A 21,633-nucleotide genomic window follows, 5' to 3' on the forward strand; every position below is an offset into this window, starting at 1 on the left:
ATATCATCTAAACAATTTGATAATCCAAACCTTTGACTAATGAGTTGATCAGTTCACTGTAATTCAGATTCTTTTTCAACAACGTCCTACACTTTGAGCTTTAACTCTGTTGGTAATTCTGCAAGGCGACGCAGTAATACAGTGATTAGTACTGTCGCCTCACAGCAAGAAGGTTCATGCTCAAACTTGCTGGTCGACTGGGTTTTCCTGTGTAGAGTTTGCATGTTCTCCATGTTTCTGTGGGTCCTCTGGCTTCTTCCCACTGTCCAGAGCCAAGTTTTTTCCTTTCTAAATTCCAAACTAGCCAGAGGTGTGAACATGCATGCCTGACTGTCCATCTATGTTTGCCCTGGGAAGGACTAGCAACCTGTCCAGGGTGAACGCTGATTCTCACCCAATGTCAGCTCCAGCTAGAGGACTGCTGAACTCAAGGGAGCGGGTGGTTTTTAATTTTTCGGCAGGCGGTCAAAAAATTAACTGCAGGTTCCGTGATTTATAATAGACAAAGGGGTAGAATCAGTCATAACAATACAAAAGCAAGATTGTCAAGACACACCTGACATGTGGTCTCTGTTATTACTAACAAGAATGGAAAAAAAACACAGACTTTGTTGTGACCAATGTTTAAAGCGCTGATAGACAGAGAGCACAAACCTGCCACCGTTAGGTTGAGGCAACATACCTGTTCTGCTCTCAATGTGTACTTTCTGTCTTGGAATAATGAACTATAAGGAATGTAATTGTAATTTTGTTACAATATTATTACTGATGAGTATACATGTCATTATTAATACTATACCGTAAAATAACTTGTTCCCTGCTGGACGGGAGAAGACACAAAATCTGTAGAACTAGTACTATACTGTGTAGGTGGGAATGTTTGCAGGAGCAGATTTCCAGCAGGAGAGGGATTTAGAAAACTGTCCCATGGAGCTCCAGCCCCCTCGGCCCTCTACAGGATAAACCAGCTACTGCATGAAGGGATGTACTGCTGCTCACTTCAACTCCTCATGTAAGGATACAACCTGTTGAATGTTTTCTTGTCGGTCTTGCATCTTAAAGCTAAGCTTGTCCCTAGAAGCCTGCTGCTCTCTGTCCTCTGAATGGCTTTTTCAATTGGTATAGTGATGACAAAAGAATCAAGTTCATCTCTCAATGTAGTTCAGTCGATTGCATCTCCAAGTGCTGACTGCACCACAAATTAAATAGGGTGAAAGGAAATACTGCAACAATAATTGCTTATCAATTAGCTGTTGATTTCCTTGCTGCTGATGCTCACTTTGCTTATTGCTTTCAAATGCCATTACTGCTGTATGTGATTAGATTGTAGAGACTTTAACACAATTGTGAAGTTACATCATTAATGGCTGTGTTCAAACTACAGCAGTGTGAACAATAACGATGATGGGCTGTGATGCAGAATCAAGAGCTTTGGGAAAGTAGTGGAACGGTGAGGAGTAAATCTAAAGCACTCATCATCCTACGGTGGTTAGGTGGTGACCAGCCTATGCTCAGGAAGCACACTCAATGATTGTTGTCTATGCTTTGCATGCATGAAAATATCTGAATGAAAGTTATTTTTAATAGGAGCTCCACTGATGCTCTGAAATCTGCACCTAGCTTTCCACACAGAAAGTATCTGACATCAAGCACCAAATCAGTTCACCCTCCAAACAAATTACAGTCAGTGTGTCACTCTCATCCTCTCTAGATAAGCTCACCCTCTCCTGTGTTGTCTGAAATTATTCAGGAAATGAAAACTTCATCCTGTCCCCTGAATATTCCTCCTATCAGATACCTGAAGGACAATTTTAATGGAGTCAGTGTCTGTGTAATACAAACTTAGAACTTGCTTCCACTGAACCATCCAGAAAGCACTAACACTTGACCCTGATTACTATATTAATGATGGCCCTATTTCACCATTCTAGGACAACTGTATTATACTCACTGTCTGTTTTATGAATGGGGATGAGTGCAGTCAAACACAGATCACTACAAAAGTGAGATCTTCATTCTTATGTTTCTAAACATTTCAACAGACAGATTTGTGCACTGTTATCAGCCAGTTATTGAAATAAATCATTACTTTTCCTGTTGCAACTAGGATTGTGCTTAATACATATCATTGCATGAACTGTCTTGAGGACCAGTGTCTGTGCTGACTTTGTGGACTACAGTTCCTACTACTACACATTGAATGATCCTGTATTATTCTCCATTTACACACATCCTTTAACCTAATGCATCTAGATCGGGCTGCATCAACAAAGTCCCTCTTAGGTTCTATAACTACCAGAGGGTTACAAACTAACAATGTACTAAATGTGTTGTAACTGCCAAAGTATAGTTTGACATCAGTGTAAAATCTCTGATTATGCTGATCTAATGAATGAGTCAGTTAGCTAGTCCTATTGAGGTTCTGCTTTTGTAATAAGCTACTATTTTCAGGTAAACTCGCACATTACCTCTTAATTCTACATTTTGCTATATTAGTAAGAAAAGCAACAGTTGCAACAAAACACTGATAGCTGATAAAGTTTAGCGTCAGCTAATCTTTACACAAGTAGGAGTTTGTGCTGGGCAACCTGTTTGAGTACATAAGTCTAATATTCTTATGTCATGACCTAACCATAGCTCATGTCTTGGCAATGTGTAATCAGTTGCTAAGGAACTGTAACGCCGCATAATCAAAAGCAATCAACAAATGTGTACAGAAAAACCACGGTGTCATCAGAAGCTGTAATGTCACTTCTAATATACCAGCTCGAGGCATTCAAATGGAGCACATTAGGCAGTGATAGCTTTGTACATTAGCAAGACAACATTTACACTGGCTTTTACTAATTACAGATAGTAAACCCTTTTTATTTTACGAGGTAAGAATCTCCAACTAACAAAAACATACATTATAACTAGACTAAGTCTGAAATTCAACTGGTTCCTGGTAACCAAATAATCAATTTTCAATTTTATGCTGATGCAATGAAAACATATTTCAGTTGGGGTCTAAACCATCGAAAGGCAGAATTTGCTTTTTTCTTTTTAACTGCATTTATAATGGAGTGTCCCTAAGTTTGGTGCAGCTGGATGCCAAAAACACTGAGATGTGTGTAATTGGCCACAGCAGTTGGAGGCTCCAGATGTCACGGTGACTTAGCTCATTATCTCCCCGCATCACAGATAATGGTAAAATTCTGCAGTTATTTTTCATAATAATGCTGGATAAACATGTCAGACCAGTTGTGAAATCCTGCTTTTTTCAGCTCGATAAAATCGCTTCGATCAAATGCTTCCTCTTAAATCATCTGTGCTTCTCTATACATCCATCTTTACACTACAAAATGCAGCCATTAGAGCTGTACCAGGATGTATGAATTGCTGTTCTACCATGGAACATGTTGCTTATTTTCCCTGAATGCTGTCAAAAATGAGCCAATGCTCATCTTCTAAACAATAAAAAAAGTTTTAGCCAGTTTCTTTATTTCTTTTCTCCCTGGGCCTTGTTTTCTCTCTTTCTCCACTGATACTGATGCATTGGAGTGTTAACAATCCAGCAGCTACTCAGAATTCAATTTAGGTAGGGAAGCTAGAGGAAGCTCTTCACACACACACACAACAGTATTAGACAAGCAAAGAGGACACGTTTCTCTACCAGCTATTCAATTAAACTTAAAGCAACTGGTCTTGTTTTGCGTCATATGCGTGTTCTCATACAGGTGTATATATGTCAGTACAGAGAAGCACTCATTCTCAAACAGAAGAAAAAAACTCAAAGAAATAAAGAGGAGAAGTGAGGTGGCAAAAAAAAAAAAGAAACTTGAGCCCACAAGCCATCATAAATAAGGCATGGTAGCATTCCGAGGACGCAGGAGGGAAAATAATGAGAAAAACAGCGAGGAGAGAGTGAGAGGCTGGGCAGCATCATTTCTCTCAAACAGACTACTGATGTCATTTACCCCACATCAATATTTTACAGCCAAGATGGAAGGATGGAGAGGAGGGGGTGGCGAGGGCCGAGGAGGTTGTGGACAGATGGCAGAGATACAAAAAGAGGAGAAGGGTTTTGGACCCGTCTTAAAGATGGACCAGGAGCGTGAAACGGAGCTGCAAAGATTAAACCGCAGCCAGAAACACAGAATGAAAGAGGATGTGTACGATAGAAGGGGAGGGGAGAAGCAATAACCTGATCTCTCTTCTGCCACGGGGGTCTAACAAAGAAATTGTGAGAAAAAGAAAAAAGAGAGATAAATTTGTTTGTCCATATTCCTGCTCAGGTCCACAGAACCTCCGTGTATTCAAAGCAGTGCTATGATCAGCAGAGCTCTCTGCCACGTGCACTTCAACACTGTTAACTGTTAATAATAACTCCTGATGACAGGGAGAACAGGCCCACAGGCTTAGTTTACTGTAAATGCACACACTTGTGAGTATACAACAGGGGTTCATTGCTAATTAGCTCACTGCAAGGCAATAATGACTAACATGCTTCCAGGCCAACTTAACACATCCAAAAATTCACTGCACTAATAATGTACCATCTGTCTCAGCACTGACCACACAATAGGCTCCTCATGGGTACACTTGACAAATCACTGGACTTTATTAAATTAGAACCAGCAGTGGCAGATGAGGACTATTGGAAACGTGACTGGTGTCCACTAATTAATGTCCAACACTTAGGAGAAGTATCAGTATGGAATTAAATGGGAACATTTAAAATAGCCTTCATTAAATTTGTCCCCTGAGGCTGCTCAAATGCTTCAACTGACTATTTATTTAGAAAAACTATTTAGAAAAATACATTTTGCAGGCCAGGTGGCTCAACAGCTTCAGCTTTTCTGTGTTTTTTTTTTTTTAATATGAAAGGTTTCTGGTGCAACAAAGTACCTGGGTTTGGTTTCAGATTCGAATCAGAAGTTGTTGATTAAGACCACAACAGACACGTAGTGTTGTGCATCACTATAAACAGTACAGTGTGAAAAAAACATTCAGAAATCACGTATTCATGCTCCAATACTTATATGTTCATTTTATTTTCTCTGTTTAAGTAGGATCAACAGGGCTCTAGTCTAGAGGAAGCTTATTGTCAATGTATAGACTGTATACTGACAGTTTCTTTTTTTTTTCAATTGTCTTTTTATTTATCTTTTTGAACATTTTTCAAACAGAAACGCTAAAATACTGACAGTTTCTGATAAGGTTAAGAAGAATTCAGAGGCTATATTTGTCAAACTATTCAAAATGAGCCAATAAAAAAAAAAGAGTTCTTTTTCCACTGCCATAGTATTAATGAGCTGTCACTCTTGTATTTGTCTTTGACAGAGATGCAGGACACATTCTGCCTTTGTCTGTATTAAAATAGATTAAAATTTACCAGACCAGAAAAGCGTTTCTTGTGTTTTGTAATGTCATAAGAATTAGAGCAGTTTTTCAGCTGTCATGTGCACACAGTATTCCATTATTTCGAGCATCTTTCAGAAGGATATTGTCTGAAAATAACAGATTAAATATTAGTTATTTTTTATTAAATGATAAACTAGCACAGGACTTTGGTGTAGTTTTTTTTTTTTTTACCCGAGTAGTGATTGCAGGCCACCTATCAGTCTGTAGGTACACTTTTACCTTACAGAGGATCAGGCAGTAGAGATAGAATAAACAGATAAAGAAAGAATAAAGAATCGCTCAATATTAGGATTCTGGTAACTGGATAGAATACAGTGTTCAGAGCTGTTTCAGTGAGTAACTGCAACTGATACTGTAAAGGTCTGATTAGTTAGTTATTTAATGGCAACCCAGCACGTGTTCAAAACTGGCTTCACTTTAGAAAATTTTAAATAAACACAAACCATGAAACAAATCATGTCCATGTGTACACTGCATTTGCACAGAAAATAGCGTTTCCATCATGTGAACAAGACTAAATACAGTTTAGAAATAATGAAGACCTAAGCCCACATTTCCCTCCAGCAAAACCCCACACACATTAGAAAAGTGTGATTAGCACCCAAGTGCACGTAACTGTAGAGTTACGCTTCTTTTTTTAGTCATTATAGACCCTCAAATCCAGCAAGTCCTAAACACACCACTATCAATGGAATAAATACATCTTGCAGTGCACACCGAAAACAACTCTGAGTTTTAAAAAACTGTTTATTTGTGGTCCAATATTAACTTAACGAATTATTAAACAGCAGGAGAAAAAGTTCAAATAACCTCCGCAATTGTTGCAAACGACACAAGATCCTTCTCATTCTCCTTCTTGTTTGAACAGGGATTGGTGTAACTTGCTGGAGATGCCATAAAACCCCCTACAGGACTCTGAGAAGCCCCACTGTACCACTAATAGGCCTAACAAAATATGCCATTTCACAGGAATAATGCAAAATGCTGTGGTGAATCAATAACAAGATTCAAATTTCACTAAAACGAAAACAGTAGTGTAGCACTGATGACTTTTGGAAGTTTTTGAAATTGTGACCTTTAATGTAGCCCCCCATCAGGACAATCAATGTGATTTTAAACAGCCGGAGAGCAGACGTGCTGCGATCTTGCACAGCGATTGCCTCAAAGACAGACAGAGCATGTAATGAGCAGTTCTGCTGTAAATGTGTGAAACCGCTACGTTTTGTTTTGATTAATCTGTTTCATTACAACAGTTGAAGAAGTGTGTTTCGCCATTCACCTCAAACTAAAGTTCCTCTTGTGTGTTGCGGTCTCCGTGGTCTTTTGGTGTCCCACAGCTCAACAGGAGCGCTGTGGCGTCATGGTGTGAAATACGCGCCTCAGGGTTCACATTCTACGCCACCGAATGAAAAAACACTCCCAGCGCGCCTCCTCTGTTGCTAATTTTGTACTTTTTGTTAAGTTCCTCGAGGCGAGTCTGACTTCTGCTGTGTAATTGCGCAGCACGGACTGTGTTCAGGAATCAAAGTGTTGGATTTTGGGACTGTTTTTTGTGGTATTTCATAGCTGACAGAAGTAATATCAGAAGAAAACCGGATATTAAAAATTTCCCACTGGATATGTTGCTTGGGTTGAAGGCCCACTTGAGAGCCATCGGACAAATTTGATGGCAACAGTACATGATTTAAGAACACAATGCTGTCAGTGTTTTTTCCTTGCTTATCAACAAAACAACAAAACTGTTCACAGTGTAATTTATCAGCTGTATACCATGCGGTTACATGCGGACCCTGAAGCTACAGATGAAAAATGATATGACACTGCTCTGTGCTTCTGAATGATTGAAAATGTGTAGACTTCTATAATTATCACTGACATGTGAAACTAATGGAGCCCTTTCAGTGCCTCAAGTCTAAATCATTAATTGTGCTAATAGAGTTACACTAACACAATAATCTGAGAATCTGAAGGAAGAATTGTGGGATCCTGTGTTATATACATAGATCTAGTAACTTAGCATTGGTAAAGATCCACTGAGTCAGCTACCATAGTGTACTGCAGCTTTTGAGATGCTTATCTTTGGATTATCTGTTTGTTGATAATTTGTGTGCATCATAACTGAAAAAGTTGGTTTAACCATGATTAATAAATTATTCAACTTAGTACATCAAGTTACAAATGATAAATTCTGAAGCTAACTAAAAATCTTACATTTAATTGACTAACCACAACTTATCTATCATTGTAGACTAAATGTGCAAAACAAGACTTCTGCTTCTATCAGTGTTGGGACTTGGGAGTGTTGCAATCAATAGCACTACTAGTTAACTATCAGTAGCGTGGTGGTAACGACACTGTTTTCTGAAGCAAATAGCTCTTCAGTAGCGAGGTTCTTTCATTGATCAAGTACTGCAGTAAGTAGCATCCACACATGGTACATTTCTCTGAGCATTTCTGAACTGACGAGCACAGCGAGTTCTCAACGTAGACTGAAATAAAGCTTTACTTACAGTTCTGTGTTGAACCTACACTGTTGCCTGATGAACTGTGACTGGTCTGCTTGATAGTAGCTAATATGCCATAAAAAAACATGCATATTGATTTGTGCAAAGATAATGCTTCTATTAAACCAAATGTGAAATGTAACAAGCTGTATTCTATCTGGTTTGCTCATATTGCAAACTCAGTAGCCAATGATGTGCCAATGTAGCTATATGCTATTTTGTAATTTTCATAGTACTACAATCTGTGTACATGCTCAGTTGGTTGTGGCTCCTTTCTTTTCTACGTTGTTGTATTTTCTATTAAAGTAAACTACTGTGTGACCATGACATCCCACACCATTCATAGACATCAGCCACTGGTTTGTGGACTGTTGTTTGGAAGTCTCGAGTCTGGATTTGCCACATCTTGATCTTTTGAAACTGGATATTATGAGCGAGAAGTTAATCTGAGTGAAAACTTCAAGAAACGACGCACAGCCATATGGAGGCGACCCCTCTATCAAACAGTAGCCCCACCATAAAATATGCTCTCCTTTATCATCTTTTAATAATTTACAAATTGAACATCATGTTGTATAAAAGGAGACTTCACAGTAGTGATTAAGACAAACAACTCATTAGGAAAATGTTCACTGCTGTAATAAATCAAGTGAGAAGTAGCAGTAGTTTTCAGAGTTCTGTACAATCTAACTTCTTTTTGCAACCAGAGGCATGCCCCTGCTGGCTGTTGGAGAGAATGCAGGTTTACGCCACTTTAGCATTGGCTTCACTTTTAAAACCTGGAGGGTACACTCTTCTTTTATTAAATTATGGTAAAAATCCTTAGTTCAGTCAGAAAACACCTAGTCAACAGCTACATATGAGCTAGCTACACTGTCTGTAAGCAGAAAAATTAATAAAATTACATGTAAAAATCAATAAATAAAACTGTAGCTTCTGATGTAGCAAACTACTTTTGCGATATTGGTGTAGCGTAGCGAGCTACATGTCTCTTCAGCGAAGTACCTTGTCTAACAATGGTTTCTGTGATTTCTGGATGACACTGAAGCATCCATGCCAAAGATCCACTGTGTGTGTTAGTAAGCCAGTTTTGAATTAAAAGTTGATATCTGCCCTTGCTACTGAACACTGGATTGAAAAACAGAAAGAAAAGCTTCTAAGAAATGTGGACAACATGCTCACCCCAGAGAAACTCTTTAGGCTGGGTGGTGGCTCCTAGTGAATGAAAGGACATGATCTGTGATGAGTGAAAAACAATCTGACAACTTCATGTGAGAAAGGCCAAATTAGGAAGAAATCACTGATGCTAATAAATGGGCAAAAGTGAATGTATTCTGTAAGAATGTTTGATTATGTGATGCTTAACAGTGTTTGATTTTTTAGAAATTGATGCTGTCTGACAGTGTCTGATTATTTGCCATGCAACGTTGGGTGATTGTGGAATCATTTCTCTCAATGCATAGTTTGACTCTTGTTTCATTGATTGACATGCATCAGCGCTGGAGTAATTGGACAGCAGGCTACATTCCAGTTTGTCGTAAGATTTTCCAGTACTTTCCGGCACTTCTCATGAATCATCATTTCATTTGAGCTGCATCTGGAACGCTATCGTTCAAGTACCTGCCTTATCCTAATGAAGAGATATGATGCTCCTATCTTGATATTTAACGCTGCATGCACAGAGGAATTCACCCCAACACGCCTCCCCCCTCCCCTCAACATTAAACACATGGGGGACCACAGCTTTGCAATCAGTTACGACAAATGACAAGGGATTGTAGGTCACTCCAGGAACAGGGCGGGGCCTGCTCTGGGAGGCGGTCACTGATTGGACACCTCGGGTGACACAGCTGATGATGGACAGCACGGCACATGCTTGATTGAACACTCTCGTCTCTGCAGAACACTTGACCACTAAACCACTATGTCTTCACTGTAACATGATAGTTGAACCATAATGTGAAAACAGTTTTCTGTAGAGTACCTGCAAATTTAGTTGTGTAAGAAAAACGTTAGAAACCAGGTTCAATCGAATGAAATTAGAGAAATGTTAATGCTGTGCCCAATGTATTAAAAGATGAATAATAATAATGATAAAATTATGAAATTAACATATTAACCCTAAAATTTCTGGTGGGTTTGAAAGGAATGTTTTTTAATCTACAAAATGACACCAATTGTCAGAGTCAGACACTGTAAAAACAGAAAGAATAGTCAGAGTTTCAGCTTTTCAGTGGGAATCAAAAGTAATATGGAGTTCAGTTGGGAACATTAGCCAAACTGTTTAAATCATGTTATTTCCTCAAAATTACTTTATTCTACATGTCTCATTAATGAAAAAACAAAAACAAAAAAACAAAAAAAGATTTTCACCAGGTCCTGAACCCCTCAGTGCAGCTGTGAAGCCATTTGTGACTCAGCTGCAACTAACAGTCGTGATAAAAAAAAAAGTCTGGGACTAGTTGACTGGACTGCAGGCTGTGCTTAAACAGAGCAGAGAGGAAACGAGTTTGGAATTAATTGTTACATTGTCCCTTTTGATCCAACCACTAGATAAAGCAAAACGAATTTTCATGTCTTCATATTTTTGGAGGTACCAAAGCTGCTCTTTGTAAACAACTATGAAGGCACATGTTGCATTTCTGGCATCGGCTGTGGTGGTATCTCAGTGGTCAAGTGTTCTTTATAACCTCTACTGACCAGTGGACCAATGGAAGCTGGTTAAACTGAATGGATCCTAGACTTAGTCAATAACATCAGCATCTACAGGCAGTGGAAGGTCAGTAGTCTGGGTTACGGGTTGGACAAAGACGTGGGTGTTCGACACTTAAGGCACGATGACACAGACGGGCTTTGGCTGAGCCTGACCCAGATCACAGTCCATCGGCATTTGTGATTAGCCCTGAAATGGAATGGTGGAGTGACAATTGTTTGATTGGCTGATGAACCTGTTGCCGGCGGATTCCAGGCATTTGGGTAGCCCAGATTGGTGGCTCTTACCACGACGGATATCCGGACTCGTTTGGATGGCCTCCTGTGCTCAGGAGACGCAGGGGTCTCCAAATTGTTGTTTTTCTTTCAGGGTGACCAGAGACAAGCATACAATGTTAACAACAACCTCAGCATCACTTTGGCTTTGCAAAAGCAGCTTCTTTGCAGTGCCACTTGGACGTGAGTAAACTTCACGAAACGTCTGGAGAACATGAAGTGAAAAGTCATTTCTATGAAACAGGCCATTAGCAGGGTGGTGCGGGAGTGAAGAGTTTTCCTTTAAGGCTTTACAGGATGCAAGGCTGAGACAAAGTGAAAGAGGTTTTATATTGAGGCTGCCAGTGTGTGTTCTGCATAAGTGTGTGACTGTTTGTGTGGGAGGTACTGTACTGTAGAGCGTGAAGGACTGTATGTGAGAGATAGCATAGGACTACGTGGGTGTGCAGAATGTGTGAACGACAGGATGTGAGCCACCGTGTGTGTGTGTGTGTGTGTGTGTGTGTGTGTGTGTGTGTGATGATGGCGTTGCTATTGGGTGTATTCGAGGACATGGTTCTCTCACCTCCAGGCCTTCTGTGTCTGGACTGGCACAGAACAGGTTCTTCAGTGCAATGCCTGAATTATCATTAGGGCCTGCAAGAAAGATGGAGACAAAGAATAAAAAACAGTGTTAGATACTCTCTAATTATGTCCATGCTGTTAGTAAACCTCATCTTACAGGTCCCATCTAAGCAGCAGTCCCGATAAAGTGTAGACGTGTTTCGATCCACCTGTTTTTATGCGCATATTCAATTTGTGCATAAAAAAACGCTCTGCAACAACGTAATGCAACAACAGTCCTTAAAATAGCTCCCACAATAAAACTGAATAGATGTTCCACATTTGCTAAATGCAAATACATTTTTTTGCAACTTGTGCGCAGTAAAGCAGAATCCATACTAATAAAAAAAACCTCCACAACTGTCTGGAAAAAAAAGATAAGTTTAAAGAAAACTACACGTGGACAAAATTGTTGGTACCCCTCGGTTAATGAAAGAAAAACCCACAATGGTCACAGAAATAATTTGAATCTGACAAAAGTAATAATAATTATATATTCTATGAAAATTAACCAATGAAAATCAGACATTGCTTTTGAACCATGGTTCAACAGAATTATTTTAAAAAATAAACTCATGAAACAGGCCTGGACAAAAATGATGGTACCCCTAGAAAAGACTGAAAATAATGTGACCACAGGGACATGTTCAATCAAGGTGTGTCCTCTAATTAGCATCACAGGTGTCTACAAACCTGTAATCAGTCAGTCGGCCTATTTATAGGGTTACAAGTAGTCACTGTACTTTATGGTTTATTTGGACGGTTTTATTACAAGGGGCTGGTGCAGGCCAGTGACAGACTGATGGCGGCATTAAGGTTGGGCCATACAGTTTCTGTGATGGCTTACTAAGGACGAAGTGCTGGCCAGCTACACATTGTTGGCCATGGTGCACTATATAATTAGGGCTTATTAACAAAATACTCAGTATCCTTCGTAGTTTTTCCAACACATTCAGAGAACTTTGTAAAATGGGAAAAAAGACCTAAAGTAAACCTGCTTGTGAAAGCATTTTCCATATTCACAGAAACAGATCTCAAACAGATCAATACTCAAGTTTAACTAGGTTGAGAAACAGCCTAATAAAATCCTTCAAAGATGTTAAAGCAGTGCTCAACTATTTTGGCACTGTACTCCTACAACAATATTTGACTTGTGATTAATCAAAAAAAAAAAAAAAAATTGGCACATAAAGCAGTCACAAAAATAATCATATTAATGTCTATTCCACAACCACTTACAACTCTCACGTACCAACCAGCATATAAAAATGAGGAATAATCAAATTTTTTTTATGTCTGTTACCTAAAAAACAACCTTGACTGAAAGCCAAACACAATAGAGGTCATGTGAAGCCCCAGGTTACAGCTTAATTAGTTCCCAAAGCCACAACAGTACTCAACGCAACTCTACACAATCTGGACTTATCAAAATCAGCACAAAAAGACCCACACATCAACCACTGAACATCTATGACAAAAACAAAGCAAACTTCAGTCCTAGTGAGAACTGACCAGACAACACTAACAGTCAGACTGTTTGAACATGTAAGCCACCTAAAGGATAAAAAGCCAGACTGATTGCCCCAAGCCTGGCCTTTGAGACTGATGAACATAACAAACAAGGTAAAACTGACTGTGTCTGCTCTGACAACAAATGCAGGACAACACTGAAAAAAGCCATAGAAGCCATGGTCATCACTAAAAGACAAGTCAAACACTGAGAATTCAACACACTCTCAGGCCAAAACAAAGTCTGCCTGAAAGATAACAGTAATACAACATGAAACGATACTGAACTTTATTACTAACTTTGTTGCATTTTGATATCTTTGTCTTTCTCTGTAGTACTATTACGTTGATAAAATGTAGCTCATCTATACATTCTTTTTATAACAAGGAATTTTCTGGATTATGAAATACTAAGCAGTTATATACAAACCACTTCTCATGTTTTCTATCATGTTAGTACCTTTTGAGATGACAATATTGGTACTGACAGATATATCTAAACAACTTTCAACAGACTTCTGTAAAACTGCATTTTGCACCCTTACTCTATGCTCTTACTCTACTTTTTAGAGGATGTTTTGGTGATACTGCACCGAGGACTGTATATAAAAGACGAAAAGTAGACATCATGATGTCACTGATTGGTTTGTAGACTACATTTTACTACAAGTGTCAATTTTCAAATTTGACCATTGCCATCTTGGTCTTGAAACTGGACATAATGAGCAAGTGGTGAATCTGAGTGAGATTTAAACACACTTTTCCTAGCCCATTCTATATTACAGAATGATCCGGTTGCACTTTTTTAGCATCCTGCAATAGGGAAAAAATGCTAGTTTTGTTTGTATTTGTTCAGTTACAATCATATCAGGCAAAGCTAAGCAAAGGATGTGACTTCGGTGTTCCCTCAAAATAGTGACAGTGGAACTATTTTGGTGGAACTTTTGCACATAAGGCTGTGAGCACTGTCATTAAAATGGATAACTGACTAAATATACACTAGCAAGGCTGCCTTACTACACAATCCAAACTGTCTGCAAAACTTCAAACTTTCAGTCTGGTGGGTTGCTACTTGGTGGTGGTGGGTGGTGGTTGTTGTTTGACTGAGTGAAGGGGATTTTGAAAATGGTAAGACGTCAACAGCAGAATGAGAGGAGAAAAACTACATGAAATGTACAGCCAATAACAGGCTTATACCCACAACATACATGTGTTGAGTCAAACTATTCCAATAGCAACCCGTCGGTCACAAGGCAGCCAGTGTCCTAAAACATAACCTTTGCTCTAAATCAGAATACAATTTACAAAATGCTCATCATGCTGTAGCTTTTGAAATCATAAATTTGTTAATAAAGCGTTTCTTGAGGTAAAAGATCAAGTAAGAAGTAGTAGTAACTTTCTCAAAGATTTCAATACATCAGACTTGTTTTTACAACCAGAAGAGTCGCCCCCTGCTGGCTATTAGAAAGAATGAAGGTTTAAGGCTCTTCTGTGTTGGGTGGAGGCTACGTCCAACTTTTATATATCTATGTATCCTACTGAATTATGCATTCTGCTAATATTTGTTGCTATTTTTAGCATTATAGTATTAATTATTACTTCATTATGCCCATAACTCAAAAGGTTTACTATGGTGATACGGAGTAGAGAAGCAGACAAATAATCTACATTTTGTTGGGGTATGTTTCAATTAAAACAACTGTAGTCAGTGACTTCTGAAATAGCTTCTTCATCATATAAGGAACAGATAAAGAGAGAGAGAGAGACTAAGAGGTGCTATTAGTGTTATGTAAGTTTAGAGACAGAGAGGCCATTACCCACACTCCTTTCGGATCTATTAAATATCCTATTCCTTTTCGTTCTGATTGCTTCATCAGTCTGCTGTTTGGAAACTCTGTAGTCTGCAGTTGTTTGTGCAGGTAAGTGTGTTTCTTACCGGTAGGGATCTCAGTGGGTCTCTCCACAACAGAGGGTCTTTTCAGAGCAGGTTTAAGAGGCTTCTGAGGTACTGGACGAGTCGGACTGAAGGATGACTCCTCAGTAGAGATCTGCAGACATACACACAAACAAACAAACACACAGATGCATGAAGATAAGAAACAGCACTAAAAACTCCCAATCCTGCTTAAGAGATCAATCCCTCTTTGGCTTTCTGCAGACTCATTAGACAAATGGATGTACTTCTGCGAGCTGATGAGATGAAGACTAATCAAAAGGGGGAGAGAGACGAAACTAAAAGAAAAAGCACAGAGATGGAGAAAGCAAACCAGCTGGAGTGTTGGCCTTGATGTAGAAATTTCACGACTTCAATTACTTTCCAGGCTGCTGTTTCCATGACCTAAAAAACACTTTTGCTTGGTAATGTTAATGACTTTCTGTAGCGGGAGAAAACTTGTTTCAGCCATAAAACATCACTCATCAAATGCTGTGTGAAACTAGCTGGAAAATACATATTCAGCTATAATTCTGTAAAGTTGCCCATTTGTAAATGCATTAATATTCCTGATATGCTGGGCTGACATTAGCTTTTATATTATTACTGCATTGTAATATGCAGCGGCAGCCGTTGCAGTGCCCTGACTGTTTTCTTCTACTGAATGCATTTTCTCTACAAGATTGTCTTTTGTAAGAGAATTCTTTGACTGAGAGACAGGAATGTTTCTCAGATTGTTTGCATTAAGCGAGTGATAGAGGAGGTAAAAAGGTATGAAGTCAGAGAAGTGAAGGAAAGAGAAGAGCGATAAGGAAAATAAGCATCACACTCAAACACACTCCTCCTTTTCACTTCCACATCCATGCCTGAGGGCATTCTATTCAGCCACTAGCTGCAAAGTGACGAAAGAGAAATGAATACATTAAAAAGAGATAAATCAACAGTTTGAGCACTGCGGTGCAAGACCTGGAATCAATTTAGACAACAACTGAAGTGTACAGCCCTGTGCAATACCAACTTCATTGTCAAATGATTCAAAATTTTATCACCTCTCAGTAAATGTATCATTTTTAGCGTGAACAGTATGGTATTTCCTCTTATGAACAATCAAAAACAACATCTTCAGAAAGATTCTATTAAAATGCAGGCATCAAAGTAAAAATTCAATGCAACAAAATGAAATACAAATGTGATCAATGAGACGCCAGTTAGAAAATTGTTGATCATTGAAACAAAAGTGAAAACACCTGATTTGCAAGAAGTCTAACTGCAGGGTATAAAGTGACCTGTGAACACCACAACTTTCTCAAATTTGAACCTATGAACTGTCTCTATCCATATGGCTCCATGTGATAAACAACTGTCAGAGAAATTGAAAAATCTGATTGAGACTCCTTAAAGATGTAAAAGGATTCAGAAATATCTGTGACCAACTAAAAATCAGCAGAAACCATATTACCACTAATCAGTGCTGCAGTGGCAATCCTCCTAAAATGAAGCAATACACACTGAATGTACAATTTACCGCTGAAAAACAAACAGGGAGATGCTTCACATCAATCAGAATCAATCAACAATTGGAGTTTCTGAGACAGTGACAAGGATGTTGCATGATATGAACCTCTATGGATGGTGTCCAAGAAGAAAAACTTGTTCAGACCAAATTAGGAGGAAACTTTCCGAATGAAGACTGATGAATATTAGAAGCATATTATTTAGTCACATCAGAAGAGGATGAAGTTGTTCAACTGAGATGGGGTCCAGCATGTTTGGCATGAATGTGGCCTGGACCACCACAGTGAATGTATGGTCCTGACAGTGCAGCACAGAAGTAGGAGTGTAATGATATGGGGCTGTATGAGTGGAAAATGTGTTGGGGAGATGGCATTTATGATAGAAGACACCATGAATTCCAGTGGATATACCAAAATACTGTCTGACAGTATGCAGAAGCTTGGCAGAAGATAAATATCACAGCTTAATAATGCTTCAAAGCACACTGCCAAATCGCAAAGAGTTTTTTAAAAAACTAAGTAAAAATGATGACATGGCTCGGTATGTTACCTGACTTGAATGCAACTGAAGACTTTTGTAGTATTTTAAAGAGAAAGGTAGAACAACACAATCCCTCCAGCAAAGAACAGCTAAAAATAGTCTCTGAAGAATGGCAGAACATTTCTTTAGCTGAAGAGGACTGAATGTGTCATTAAAAACTAAAGGTGGAAATACAAAGTACTAAAAAAATTAAAAGAATCTGCATTATTGCATTGAGTTCCTACTGTCAGTGCTGTATTTTTACTACAGCAAATGCAAGCTCTTTATTTTTTATGTTACATAAGAGTAAGAACCCTTCTTGTCAAAGCAGAGATAATGCAAGGATTGAGGAATGAGACAAATTATACTTATTTGACATTGCACATGTGGTGTACTCACTATTGTTGTTACCTGAGACCTGGCTGCCTACTTCAGTTTCTTTCTTATTATCACACTCACTAATGCATACATGGTTGTTATTGATGGCTTATTAACAAATTCTGTCCAGCAAGTATTACATCTGCAAGCTTCTCTTTATTTGCAACAAATTAACAACTCTGATTCAGAACAAGTTTGCCTTCTGTCATTGTATCCTCAATAATCATTCTCTGTATCCAAAACTTACAGGTTCATGCAAAAAAGTCCAGATCTTGGTGGTTTATCTACTTACACTTTCCAAGACTAAACATGCTCTAGATGTTCAGTCTGTCAGCTGCACTGACCAGAACCGCTCATACGAACTCTGCTGCTCTTCTTTTCTTTGCCTTTTAAAATAAAAGGGTCTAATGTTCAATTTTGAAGGTCTTTTATATCTGCAGACGACAGGTTTGAATGGCTGTAATCATCTTTGACAGCTACTGTCAAACTCTTCCACTTGATTACCATTATTGCTGTGAGCACGGTTTCCTGTTTGCACACAGAGCTAATGATTAACTTTGCACTGTCAGCAACATGTAAATGATGTTATTGCCCAAGGTGTTCCTAACCATCTGCAGTGACCTCTCACCTGGAAGCGGACCTCCTGACTGGCCCGCTGGCTGCCGTCCTCGCTGCCTGGGTTTGACACAACAGACAGATGCTTCTTCTCTGCGGCGGCTCGCTCTCTGATGTACTCCAGCCGTCTGGGCCGACCGAGCTGCTGTGAAAGCAGCGACTGGAGCTGAGCGCGCTCGATGGAGCCCAGCAGGATCATTGACTCTGGGAGAGGAGACGGAAGGAGGGGAGAGGTGAGAAAAAGAGTGAAAAAAAAGAAGATACAGAGGAGGGGAGGGCAGTTTTTGGAGGTGAAATAAGTAAAACGCATAAGAAGGAAACAGGGAAGTGAGGGTGTGACAAGGGAGCAAAACTTATTTTAGGAGGGAAGAGTGAGCAGACTGCAGAGACTCCAAAAACATGTTGCATCACTGCAGAGAGCTCAGCTGAGTTACATAAAAGAGCCCAGAATGCAGTGAATGTGTATTAACGAGTGCGTGGGTGGCAGCTTGCTTGCTTTAAGTAATTGCCTTTGTGACAGTACGTGCTGATTATGTATTTGGTTAAATGCCGCAGCTAATTGTTCCTGCACGATTGCATAATTGAAACAGCGTTGGAATACCAAATCTGCACTTCAGTGGGGTGGCCAGCATCAAGCTGCACCCAGACAGGTTTGTCAATCAATCAATCTCTCTAATGAGCACAGCACCAAGGTCGCTGGGATTTGTTTTTGGTACCGACAGAAAGGGACACACAGCATCAGCAGAATCACACAATGAGATCAATGACACATCAGACATAGGAACTATCACACTGTATTCACACAGGATGTATGACTGTAAACACAGATCTTTTAATATTGTGTTGTCTTCTTGTTGTTTTCACACTGGTGGGTGCTTAGAACATTACACTTTTTCTCCCTATTGTAACACATTAAATCCAAAGATTCAAGCCTACAAAAGCTGGCAGTCCAGAATCACCTGTTATGATTTACTTAAATATACTAATGTCTGAAATCTATTTAAAAATTACATGACTACAAAAACGTGTGTTTTCTTGAGTTGCTTTAGTATTTACAGAACTCTGATTATGTGCACTGGAACAAGTTTGAAGTTTTGGACTTTTTTCGCGGGTCGAAACTGCATCATTGCTGGCTGTTTATTTAATCACACATTTGTTCTTTTGACCATTTTGGAAAAGAACTGCCTGCATTAGCATTCATTTGGAGCTGCACTTGTGTCAACTTGATGAATGTAAATCTAGTTTTCACTCTGCTTCTAGCTCTGTGTTTGTCTCCATAGAGAAACATTAATCTCTGAAAGTTGTGTTAAAGTATTTAAAGAGATTTTTATTGCTGAAAATACTGGCCTGTGTAAGTGTTATCAATAATGGAGTTGTCGGCCAAAAAACCAAAACAATGAACTAAGAGACTCTCAGATGCTCTGCAGAACTGATAGGAACTAGAGAGTTAGGTGATACATTTTTTTGTTGGTTTATTACTCAGCCATTGTGAATCCATCCATCCATTATCTAATCAGTGCTTAATTCTCATTAGGGTTGCAGAGGGGCTGGAGTCTATCCCAGCTGACTTAGTGTGAAGACAGGAGACACCCTGGACAGGTCACCAGTCTATCACAGGGCTACATATAGAGACACACAACCACTCGCATTCACACCTACGGACAATTCAGAGCTACCAGTTAACCTCAGCATGTTTTTGGACTGTGGGAAAAAGATTGAATACTTGGAGAAAACCCACACATGCACAGGGAGAACATGGAAACTCCATGCAGAAAGATCCCGGGAAGGCCGGGACGCGAACTGGGGATCTTCTAGCTGCAAGGTGAAAGTGCTAACCACCGAGCCACTTTGCAGTCCGTCATTGTGAATATAAAATTAAAATTAGTACAGCTATAATACCAATAAACTGCCAATTGCTTGAGTTTGGCCACTGACCTGTTTTGCAGCTTGTACTGATCTGCCCAAACAAAGCTTGTTTGCTCGGTGTGAACAGTAGCTGTTAGATAGCAAGCAACAGATATCTGTGGAAGTGTGAGTTTTGTGTGTGTTTGTGTTCAGCTCTGCCTCTGACTGAACTCAGAATTCAGCAGAAACTCCAGTTGTCATTATTTCCCTTCATTCTCCCTCCTTTCTCTTGTCACTATATGATTAAGACACATGCAGATTCACAAAGGTGCCTTGAGTGAATTTGCATCTTCACTTGAGGCAGTTTTATCAATGACTATTTTCGGGGTCAACAGTAAACTGTTAAGCTCATTGTTTTAGCTGAAATTGATGAGTACATGTAAAATCCCACAGAATAATGGAAACAGGAGCATTTACAGTTCTAACTGAATTCATTCTATTGATGAGGACAAGGTGATGTGACCAAAAGCTCCAGAACAGGCAAGCAAATGGAGCTGAAATCTTGAAACACACTTTTATATAATATTACATTTAGAAACATTTATAAACTATTTGCGATAAAATTATTTAAATCTCGGTATGCACGCATTCATTTAATACTTGCATATGTGTGCTGCCTATGTTTATATCTGTATCATCGGTTTTGATGTGAGACTCTGCACCCAGCAGATCATGTTTATGATTGTGGGGGAGGATCAATACAGTGATGTGTGGCTTCATGTACAGGAAAGTTAGTGCAGTGATTAAGCATCAGGCTGCAGTCATGTCAGAAATAAGAGTGTGTGTGTTGTTTTTATAAGGCACATACAGGTTCAGTGAGTTACCACTCTGGATGAAAGCTACAATCTTAATATTTAACCATGTTACAAATCACTAATAATACATTTCTGTCCTCTGTGCATGTGTGGGAGTGTTTTAGTCTCACCAGCTGATTCCACCAGTGCCAGAGTCTTGAGGTGGCCCGTCAGCAGGACGTTATGCAGGTCTCGGTAGCAGCAGTTGAGTGTGATGTACCGCACGTCCCGCACCATGATGTCCTCCACTCGAATATTATATTTCCTGCAATGAGAACAGAGGAGAAGAGAAAAATAAATGACAGGAGGAAGATGATAGAATTTATCAAGTGGTCATGGAGATGAGACTGAGTAGGTTAAGAAAAAAGTGAGAAAAAAGATGGATCCATTAAAATATGAAAAAACATTTCCCTGAATGGTCTGAACTTGCTGACTTTTAAAATTCGGCATCGACTATAATGCTTTGGCAGAAGTTGTTTTTGACGAACTGCCCACTAAAGCTTGGCCAGTACGGTTTTCATAAAAACCTAACAGACCTATAACTGCTCCCCTTCAGACAACACTGACAGCACACCCTTCTTTCAGCTGACCGGTCAATCCAATAACACCTTTCTCTGTTGACGCGTCATCCGGATGTTAGCGCATCGTGGCTGTGTGTATGGTAGGGGAAAGTGGGTGACATTGCGTGAGCAGATCTTGCCTCAGCAGAATCGTACGCCTCAGTACACCAGTCATAAACACTCAGATTTCTCTTCCTGCTTGAGCTTGCCAAAACCTGCAAACACAACAGCAGTCGCTCAATGGTTTTCCGCTGCCAAGTCCCGTAGCCATGCCAGGACAGAGGCTCCGGCCAACCTTCCGCTCCTTCTTGTGGTGACAACTCAATACACTGACCTCACTTGAAATACAAAGTTAAATGGATGACCACACTCCCCCACCTCCATTTCAACAAGTATAATGCACA

At 39.4% G+C, this 21,633-nt stretch overlaps 1 protein-coding gene across 5 annotated transcripts in view; it reads right to left on the reverse strand.

The window, feature by feature from the left end:
• Nucleotides 1–21,633, reverse strand: part of LOC111567581 (chloride channel protein 2) — a 218,277-nt gene that overhangs the window by 17,572 nt on the left and 179,072 nt on the right. For 2 of the 5 annotated variants that reach the window (XM_055012040.1, XM_055012041.1), the window contains 6 exons: nucleotides 20,801–20,934; nucleotides 17,984–18,174; nucleotides 14,947–15,058; nucleotides 11,464–11,534; nucleotides 10,911–10,985; nucleotides 9,093–9,125 (listed from right to left, as the gene is read on the reverse strand). In XM_055012040.1, the coding sequence (XP_054868015.1) occupies nucleotides 9,093–9,125; nucleotides 10,911–10,985; nucleotides 11,464–11,534; nucleotides 14,947–15,058; nucleotides 17,984–18,174; nucleotides 20,801–20,934 (616 nt within the window). The remainder of the gene's footprint in view (nucleotides 1–9,092; nucleotides 9,126–10,910; nucleotides 10,986–11,463; nucleotides 11,535–14,946; nucleotides 15,059–17,983; nucleotides 18,175–20,800; nucleotides 20,935–21,633) is intronic. The other 3 variants (XM_035947502.2, XM_023268793.3, XM_035947503.2) reach the window with 2 other exon arrangements.

This window comes from Amphiprion ocellaris, chromosome 7, assembly GCF_022539595.1.
Source record: "Amphiprion ocellaris isolate individual 3 ecotype Okinawa chromosome 7, ASM2253959v1, whole genome shotgun sequence".
In the NCBI taxonomy this organism is placed as follows: domain Eukaryota; kingdom Metazoa; phylum Chordata; class Actinopteri; family Pomacentridae; genus Amphiprion; species Amphiprion ocellaris.